This window comes from Ptychodera flava, chromosome 22 (genome assembly GCF_041260155.1).
Source record: "Ptychodera flava strain L36383 chromosome 22, AS_Pfla_20210202, whole genome shotgun sequence".
NCBI classification, from domain to species: domain Eukaryota; kingdom Metazoa; phylum Hemichordata; class Enteropneusta; family Ptychoderidae; genus Ptychodera; species Ptychodera flava.
The window spans coordinates 7,753,991-7,764,347 of record NC_091949.1 but is presented as its reverse complement, the minus strand read 5'-3'; the positions used below and the strand labels follow the sequence as shown (position 1 = coordinate 7,764,347).

At 38.9% G+C, this 10,357-nt stretch overlaps 1 protein-coding gene across 2 annotated transcripts in view; it reads right to left on the bottom strand.

Annotated features, from left to right (window-relative positions):
• Positions 1 to 5,183: 5,183 nt before the first annotated feature.
• Positions 5,184 to 10,357, bottom strand: part of LOC139122586 (protocadherin-23-like) — a 31,750-nt gene continuing 26,576 nt past the window's right edge. For both annotated transcript variants that reach the window (XM_070688137.1, XM_070688136.1), the window contains exons 22-28: positions 10,075 to 10,158; positions 9,242 to 9,310; positions 8,807 to 9,037; positions 8,121 to 8,177; positions 7,682 to 7,723; positions 6,833 to 6,950; positions 5,184 to 6,366 (exon numbers count right to left, since the gene is read on the bottom strand). In XM_070688137.1, the coding sequence (XP_070544238.1) occupies positions 5,749 to 6,366; positions 6,833 to 6,950; positions 7,682 to 7,723; positions 8,121 to 8,177; positions 8,807 to 9,037; positions 9,242 to 9,310; positions 10,075 to 10,158 (1,219 nt within the window). In that variant the 3' untranslated portion in view covers positions 5,184 to 5,748. The remainder of the gene's footprint in view (positions 6,367 to 6,832; positions 6,951 to 7,681; positions 7,724 to 8,120; positions 8,178 to 8,806; positions 9,038 to 9,241; positions 9,311 to 10,074; positions 10,159 to 10,357) is intronic.

The following is a 10,357-nucleotide window of genomic DNA, read 5'->3' as shown; positions in this document are numbered from 1 at the left end:
TACAAAGTTCCGTGTGCTTTGCTCCCATTAAATCTTGTTGACCTTTTCTTTTGCAAACATTCTTAATTTTTGAGAGTCCGAATATCGCCCCCGAGGCTAATTCTGTGGTAAGAGATAACGTCCATTGTCTTAATATTCCGCAATATTTAAAAACCATATGTTCAGTCGGAATGTGTATTTTTTACAATCAATTTTGTATTCACAATTTTGAAAACCATGTGCTGGGTTTTCATTCATTTTTTAAAATTGACATTCCTTTAAATACATTTCCGAGGAATGCGTGTGTAGATGGTCTGCTAGTCGACAAAGGGAGTCAACAGATAAGAAGCTTCGCAATCCAACAAAATATTTCCACTTTGATCTTGACTGCTCGATTACATCACATGACATCTTTACGGGGTAATTTTGTGTCTATTGTTCTTTTTCTGCATTTCCGGTTCATTCCAACATGCTTTTGTTTCCATGAATTCCCGAAGAGTAAATGTTCCCAATTTTATTTCATTCCAGAATATATCAGTTTCGTGTTTCACATAGCGTGGAGCACATTTCGCGCCAATATTGTACAAAGAATTCTGAAGTAAAAACTCAATTTTCCTTCTATTAGACTCGATTTGCAATTTTCGAGTATTTTTTCGCTCAATATCACAAAGCAATAAAATCGCTGATACGGTATTTTAATTCTCTTGTGTGGAGCACACGATACTTGAGTTTCATGGATTTACATAATATATCAAACTCTAAGTACTGGGACATCAAACTGTTTCTAAATAGTTTTTCATAGTTACATGTAATCAAACCTTAGAGTCAATGCAGTAAAACGTTGACGAGAACGAAGTGGAAACTCCGATCTCTTTGACCGCACAAGTTATATGTGTAAAATTAGCCATTTTGAGTTTGTGTTGTTGCGATTGGTGTCTTGAAACTTGTTCACAGAGCTATGCAATCGCAAATTTAAGTCTTGAGTAAACACAGCCCGATTTTTTAAAATTAAATTCGAGCTATAGACTAATACCGATGTATCCGCACACATGTTATCACCAAATATAAAGATTGGATTTCTCTCAGGTGTGCGAGTCATTATAGTTGTGTCACCAAAATCTTAAAGAATACCTGAGGCCACTGTCCGTCCAGCGACTGCAAAGTGAACGAATTTGATTATCCGGCGACATGGAACTAATAAGTACAAAGGTCATTTCTCGGTGGTAATGACTCTACCTGTTCAAAGAAATGCCGTCGTGTGGAAATTTAAAAACAGCGGCGATTTGGATACTGTAGATGCATATCTTGCGAAATGTGTCTGGCCGTGTATAATATGCCCGTGTTCTAATCATTATAAATTGAATTTTATGATGACTATGCCCGGAGAAGTCTGCAAGTTTGATAAATGTTCGTGCTCTACTCACCGGCACTGTTACGCAATTCGGGTTAGCGAGCTTTAATACTGTTACCGCATCACAGTTTTCTAGCCACCGCTGAGCAGACAACTGTTGATTTTGCTCCTACTTGACAAATATTCCTCGTAAATCGTACACATTACTGTTATTAGCTGACGTGTCCTCAGAAATGTTTGTGAGGGAAGGAAATGGGGGCAGGTCTATAGATTTTCAGCGTTCACACGAAAACCATGGAGGAAAACATCGTTCATGTGTCCCTTACAGCAATGTTTTACCGCACCATAAGACAATATGCGAACTTCTGAGTTTTTGAAATTCATGTAAACGACACTGTCTCTGATATAGGAAAAAGACCTTATATCGTCATATCGTAACAAAATAGAGTACGATAAAACTTGAAAGATTTAAGCGTCCGACAGTGAACTTCGACTGTGGACATTACGCTATAACCATAATAAACACCTAATGCCTGGTCATGAGGGCTGTAGCGCCCGTCTATTACCCCGAGGGGCCGTGTGTTACCAGAAACACATCGATATTCCCCGAGGCCGTAGGCCGAGGGCTATAGCGATGTGTTTCTGGTAACACACGGCCATGAGGGGTAATAGACGGGCGCTATAGCCCGAATAAAGACCAGGCTATGGGTGTTTTATAACACACCACATGCTCATGTTGTATTGTTATATAGTTTTTAATGTGCTTTGATATTTTGCACCGCAACAATCTATTGTGACAAGTTTACTGGGCGATGTTTCCACAGCGGTTTCAGTTGTACGTGGTACCACTTTCTTTCAAAAAATATTCTAAGCATACCTAGCGACATCCTTAGTTGCACTTCAATCTTTTCCGTCGACGAGCTGTTCAAGTTCCTCCGCTGTTGGAATGTTGGAAAATGTTGGAAAATCTGTTTTAGAGAATGTGTCGTTACCTATCCCGAGCGCACATCACGTTCCAGTCACCTGCCATTGTTGCAAAGCTGCAGACGACACTACGGTCACGTGATTTTTCCAAATTTGGTCAGAACTATTTCCCTAGGGAAATAGCTTTTCAAAAATACCCTCTGACGTCACTTTTGTCGATCCGGTGGGGACTAGACGTATATATTTTCTCGGTATGTGATGTATTCTGGCGAATCGCGACACGGAATGAGCATGTGGCGTGTTATAAAATAAGTTACAGTCAGCAAACCGTGGACTAATTATAATTCAGAGAACAATATTTTTCGTTGTACTTGTTCGTGTCGATATTATCTGCCGATGTCACTTTTTTCGAGATCAGTGATAAAGGCAGTAAGCTAGATAATCGTATCTACTACCCGCACATGAATTGTAGCTTTTTTGGAAACGCTTTATGCAGGATCTATTTTAACTATTCGATATTTCTCGATCATTCTCCAAGAAATAAAAAATGATAAACCACGATACATCCTACTGCGAAGTTTCCGTGTCCTAACACAGTCATCTGTGGTCTTTTCCGCTCTGCGCCTATGCGCCGCATAGACGTGTGTGTGCCCGAGAAGAAGAAAGTCAAGAAATCAAATGGCTATAAGGACTACGCCATGTCCTCTTTGGCGTTCGATTTAACTGTGAAAATTAGCAAATGCATCTATCATGTAACCGTCGATGGTTCACCATCATTCTCAAAAATTCATACCAGATACTTAATCTGCTTCAAAAACCGCTTGTTTCGTGTGATTTTCGACAGAGTTCGACAGACACATCGCCAAAACATAAGTGTGAGCAATGTTCTTCTCAGACTTATGTACACATGTGTATGGGGCGCATAGCCATAGAGCGGAATTTTAGAACACAGGTGGCTGTGGTCCTAACGACGTGGAGGCAGACCGCCTCGAGACACCACACAATCAACATACCTTATGGGTGGCGCTGAATCCCGCGGCTATAGTGCGGGAAGGGGGCTTCCAAGGAGACCGATGGAAATTTCGTATGCAGCCTACTGTGCGACTCACACGGACACACCAACTCCTTGTAGAGACAAAATGACAATACGTTGGAACGTTCAGTGGTGTCCGATTGCGATCACTGAAACTTCGAAAATGTTGATATATGATATCGAGCAAACAAACATCATATGCGCATGCGTGTCTGTTGAGTGTTGGGCTTTCTAAATTTGTATAAAGATTATGGTTTTATGTCGGCTTCAAAAGTTCCTTTTCTCAAGCCGCTCTCATTTCAAAGTTAATAAAAATGTGTCGCCATACGAAAACTGAATAAAAGAGGTACGAAACGCAGTATAAAGGGTCCTGTTTTTCGAGATATGCCTACAGGATGTCGCGTTTTATGAAATTTCTCAATCTCGAAGATATGTTGCTTCATATACTGGTATGTCCACTTTCAGTGTTTTGGAATTTTTTTTCAGATAAAGTAATTTGTCAGTCAGTTTATCAGTATATGAAGGTGTAATCTTTCCCATTAAAACAACCAAATGGGATACGACTTGGCATTTTCATGACAAGGTCAGAATAAATATTTTATAACTTTGAACATGTACAGTGTGTTCCAACATTTGTCTGGCAATCGACCTGAACCTTAGGTTATTAGTATATAGAAATGCATAGTGCAGTGTGCACCTGGGTATTTCGAGCCCTGGTTACGAGTCCTGTGCGAGTGCAGTATGATTCGTTCATGTCACTGCCAGTGTCAGCGAATGATTATGTTAAGGTGGGCATTTCAGATAACATGACACTTGATGATAAAGTGTAGAGCATGGAAAGTTTTACACAATATTACGATAGGCAAAAGGTTTTGTAAATCTTGTTTTATTTTTACAACACGACTTTGCAGAATTTCTTGGAATATAACTATCCTTTTCGAATATTAATCGTTCGTAAATGAACCGAACAGTGCGTGCATTTCTGGTGATATTCGAAAGCAAAAAATACCAATGTTGTTCTTACAGAGGTTCGAACCTTGATCTAAACACCCGTTAGGAAATGAGTAAATAATGTTTATATATGCAATGACTAAGGCATCCCTGGATAGAAAATAAGCTGACCAAAATCACACTCACACCAAAATGACACTCACACAAAGCAGGTAACACGTCAAATTTCGACCCCCAGGTTGATCAACAGTTGAAAATGTCGCTTGGTTTCGTTCTATAGGTATGAATGCAGTGTGTGTAACAACATGTATGGACTGGACAAACATGTAAGTGTCACGGTCAAGTGTTTAACAGTGAAAGCATCTGGTCTAGTGACGGTCCGGAAGCCCTGCAACAAACTAACTCCGACCAACGAGTCTTATATCACTGTAATGGGTGATTGCAAAGGGCCGGTAGCTGTCCGTAACTTTTGATGATCCCCCCCCCCCCCCACTATTTTTGTTTTTCATATAGACTACAGTTTCTTCTTTTACTCCCCAAAGAATGTTTATATACATGGTATCAAGCTCGTCAACTCAGTCAGTCTGTACATGTATCGACCGCATTGCACTGTTATTGTTTACATTTGAACTCTAGTCCGGACCAAAATTCACTTGTCAAGAAAACAACGTACATTTTAAATGTGTAGACGCTACGTTGACATAGTGAATAGCGGGTGTTTCAACATTATTTGGAGGATTAAGAATTTAAAATATGCATACAAAATAAAAATAGTGAAACCATTACAAAAAGTTACAGCTACTGGCCCTATAGTGACAAAATAATCTCAGAGAAGTACAGTGGCCGACAATATTTGTGCAAAAAATGACAGATACACCAAGTCACGACCAGTGCTTTTACACGCTTGTTTTGATTTTGGATACTTGTCAAGAATAGCCATCATGTCCGTTAATTGTCATACCTTCTTTAATTTGTTTTCCGAAATTGCCGCACATTGATTCACCACATTATTGCCGTGGTGTAAGTTTCCTTAGATCGCAGCGTTTGCAGAGGGTGCGGCTTGAAGAGCCGAATAAAATCGGTGTAAAATAACTGTTTTGTAGTGCAAATTCAAACAGAGAAGGTTTAATTCGAGACATTACATTCCTTCTTATGCTCACCCCATTACCAGTAACATATTCCTTGAATAAAACATGAAAACTATGGTGATTTATGAGCCTATATGTAACTCAAACCGATTAAATGTAAATGAAAATTTCTGATGTTTCGACAGAGAGAGAAAGTAAATGGGAAAATTTATGACGTTTCATTGATAAAAAGGTAATATATTGCGTCGTATGATGATTGCGCTTGCTTGATATTCAAAGTTTGAAACTTTGATCTGACGTTCATCGCACTAGATGCCTTCATAATCATCACTTTATAGAGATTGAAGGGAATTTCAAATCGTCATTATTATGATTAAGGCTATTTTTGGGGTCAAGACTCTGACAAACTTCAAAGTTTGAATTTAAAAGGTGACGATTGTGACTTGGTTGTCTCCATCTTCATCATAGTGTTCAACAACCACTTCATCATTGAATGTCACGGTGCGCTCAACCTCAACCTCGCCGTCTACATCGTCTCCCTCAGGCTTAAAGGGGCCTTGGCCTGTGGTTTGTGTGACGTCATCTTGTAACGGTGGCGGCGGTGTCGGCCATGTTTCAGGAGCGTCGTCTTGCTGTTCGAGTTCGGGGGTTGGATACGTCTCGACCTTTATGAAGTGCGTTTCTTCCCCGGATGTATCGATTACATCTTGAACAACCTGAGCGGGCGCTGGAACCGGCTGTGTTGACGGTGCTATCGACTGTCCTTCATCACCTTCCTGGGATCCGACACTCTGCCAACCGTCCTGCTTGGAAGGGGTTTGGTATGGTGGGGTCTCTCGGGGTTCCAATTTGCGGTACCCGTCGTCATCCTGTTTGTCAATGTCTATGCTGTTGGCATTCACTAAGTTCCCTTCGTGATCAACGAATGCCGGATTGTCGATAGCGACCGGTTCTATCTTTTCGAGGGCATCGAGAGTTTCCTTGTAGGACCAGTCATCGCCATGGTCAGACGTCTCATGGAGAAGTTCCATCGACATTTCCTGTAAAAGTTTGCAAAATCAAAGATAAAATTTAGCACACTCTGAGAAAAACTTTTCACACAGATGCAAATAAATATACTGTTGAACGTAGATTATTTTAACTGAAGCAGTAATGCCATTCGTTTAACATCGATGTTTTGTCCGGAAATTCCGCTCCCCAGTATTTTATCAAACTTTCTGGCATAAGGTCAAACAAACGAAATATATGTGTTTCTGGTGAGCCGACCTACCCAAGAAAAAACCCGCCGACCCTTGACATTTTTGTGCATTTTCAAAAAATTCAACTAAATTCTTTAACTTTTACCCTACTTTTACCCTATTACATTGATATCAGCCAACGAAAAGCAAAAATTCCGACATACCTACCCTAACCATCGGAGGAATGTTACTACAGAAAAATTGCGAAAGAAATTCTCTTTTTGTGCGATCGTTGATTTAAAATCGTGTTTTACATTGTTACACGTACCTGTTCTTCGTGAATGACTGTGCGCGAGATGACGATCGGCTTCTCGGCGGTGGCGGGAGCTGACTCCGGCCAGTTTTCATCCATTTCCGTAGCTGCGTCAAGCAACACCCTTTCGTCGCTGAAAATGCAATACAAGGGTAAATTTACTTAGGTGCACACTCTTCGAATACTTATTAGCAGTCTGAAAACCATGGCATCAAACCAGAAAACTGGTCAATTGACACTGTAACGCACACATCGCAACTGCCAGAACAATAATTTCAAAACATCCTCTGACCGAAGGCTCAATAAATGATAATCACCCGTGATGAGAGAGAGAGAGAGAGAGAGAGAGAGAGAGAGAGAGAGAGAGAGAGAGAGAGAGAGAGAGAGAGAGAGAGAGAGAAGAGCGCCCTCCAGTGTTGCCGTCTGAGTGGCTTTCGCTTTGTGACATAGAATTAGAAAACAATAGTAAACAGCCCCCTTGGGCTTTTTCAAATCCTTTCAGACTTGGGTGACGCGTACGGTAGTCAAACTTATCCGAAACCTCAAGTGAAAATGTCGGAAACAAAGCCAAATCTGCCTTCACAGTATCGCTTAGTTTGAACCTTTGCACATGTCAGCTTGAGAGCTGAATATTTCTAAAGGTCTGAAAATGTCTGAAAATTGCAGAGCACGGAAAATTCAAAATGTATGAGGTGTGCAGCCCCTAGCTAGGTGAATGAAATAAAGGAAAACAGGACTAACACTAGATTAAACATACTCTACAGTGAGTACAGATCAAAAGCGATATTGACATGTGCATTAATTTCACCAGAGGGTGACGTACACGACCATATAAAATATTGGAAGGAGGATTTCGTCTACTACCTTGTCTCGCCCGTTCCGCCTCCAAATGTCCAAGGTTCTCGTCTGCAATGAAAAAGTATACAAATAAACAACATTTCTAGCCTTCAAATATCTGTACATATCGTAGCTTATATACTCTACTTGTATTCAAAATTTTAAAATAGCTATCCCACACCTGTGGACATGTTTAGTTCTGTTATCCCAGTTCGATATTCAGGCGTTGTAGATCAGCGCACGCGCGCGCACACACACACACAAACAAACACACACACACACGCATATATATATATATATATATATATATATATATATATATATATATATATATATATATATATATATATATGTCTGTGTGTGTGTATGTTTGTGTGAGTTTGCATCAATGTCCTTTGCAAAATATGATATGGCATACAAGAGCTGTGTATTCAGAGAATTGATGAAGAGTTAGAATGATACGTACAGTGCTGCCATTCTTTCCAAGAACTCCTTCTGTTGGAGAAGTTTATTCTGGCTGTACCTGGAATTTGACAGTGACGTCATGAGTAAATGCAATTTAAAAAGGGAGGGAAAAAGCTGAAAGTGTAAAACTGCGTCATTATCCAGGAATGGTGGTACAAAATCGCTCCTCTTATCTTCAGTTATCGACCTATCCGACTATACTTGTCCTATCAGGGACATACTCATACACATAATGGGTCTTCAATACGTAAACATACATACATACATACATACATACATACATACATACATACATACATACATACATACATACATACATACATACATACATACATACATACATCCATACGTACGTACGTACGTACGTACGTACATACATACATACATACATACATACATACATACATACATACATACATACATACATACATACATACATACATACATACATATGTACATACGTACATACGTACATACTTACATACATACATACATACATACATACATACATACATACATACATACATACGTACACATACATACATACATACATACATACATACATACATACATACATACATACATACATACATACATACATACATACATACATACATACATACATACATACATACATACATACATACATATGCACACACATGCACGCACGCAGACATACATGCATACCTTTCCTCAATTAATAGGTAGATAATCAGTATGGCTCCAAAGCAAAAAACAGTCACGGCAAGTATAATGAAGACAACGGGGCCCGCTGTGATCTGTCCCGTTGTCTTTGACATCTGCCCTCTAGATGAAAGCTCGTCGAATCCTTTGAAATCCCAATCACTCGTGAAGTTTCCAGGGGTTGTAGTGTATTCCTGAACTCCGACCTTTGATAGCGCCAGAATGTCTGATATCCTACAATATGAGCGACAGGAGAACCATGTAAAAACTGTCAAAATAATGTGCTTTGTAAGCTTAAATTTAACTCATTTCTGTCCCGTGGTATAGTTAGATTTGGATTCATAGTTCGATGAATTTACACTGATTTCGCTCGATGTTGACTCTGTACACTAATAGTGAATGAATAACATCAAATTTAGATTTCAAAACACTACTTACGCCATGAATTCTTGACATGTCAAAACTGTATGATCTTCCAACCGTACGACGTAAAACCACATGTCAGTCCTTTCAGTGAATGAGAAAATACAACAAATAGAGATGAAATGCTGCATTTTAGACAATCTAAAACTGATCAAGTTAGTCTACGTTTGAAAACCGAATTTTTTTCCCTGGCATTGTCCAAAATCCATGACCTCTTCGGATCGTTCTTTAAGTAGTTACCATATATGTTGCATAATGAACTGGTGCTCGTGAATTCTATGCCCATATATAACAAGCTCTGACGCTGTGTCCACATTAGGTTTGAAAATACAACAGCAAGACTTTGAGCAAATTAGGAATTAGGACAGAAACGAAAATCAATAATGCGCAGACAAATCCTCAAATCATATATATATATATTATATATATTATATATATATATATATATATATATATATATATATATATATATATATATATATATATATATATATATATATATCTGTACTCTCTGTGCCCAGTTCAGAGGTTGCCATAAAGCCATTATGGTGATAACCGGGAGGGCACATTGTATACATTTTGTGGTGTGTGTGTATATATATATATAATATATATATATATATATATATATATATATATATATATATATATATATATATATATATATATATATATATATTATATATATATATATATATAATATATATATATATTATGTATGTTCGTGTGTGCGTGTATTTATATATATTTATACTAGAGTCTTTAGATCCAAGAGCGAAGTTACGACTAGCCCAATTTAGCAGACTTTACGAAAACCATAAAACAAGGACAACATGTATATGACTCACTGAACATCAGCTTTTCCCGAATCACTTAGCGATACTCTCACAGAATCGAACATGTACGTGTATCCATACAGGTACTCCAATTCTCTGCGATGAGAAACATTAACAATCTTTAATTTTTAGAACAGACTTAATGTTCGTGTAATGCGTGATGTAGGCTGCGTTCCTTTGCAGCAGAATTGGTCGGAATTGGTCGGTTGTTTTAGGGGAGGGAGTCGTCCCGTCTGCGGCTGCGCATATGGTACCCATACGACGGGTCTGTTGCGGACATGCACAACACATCCCT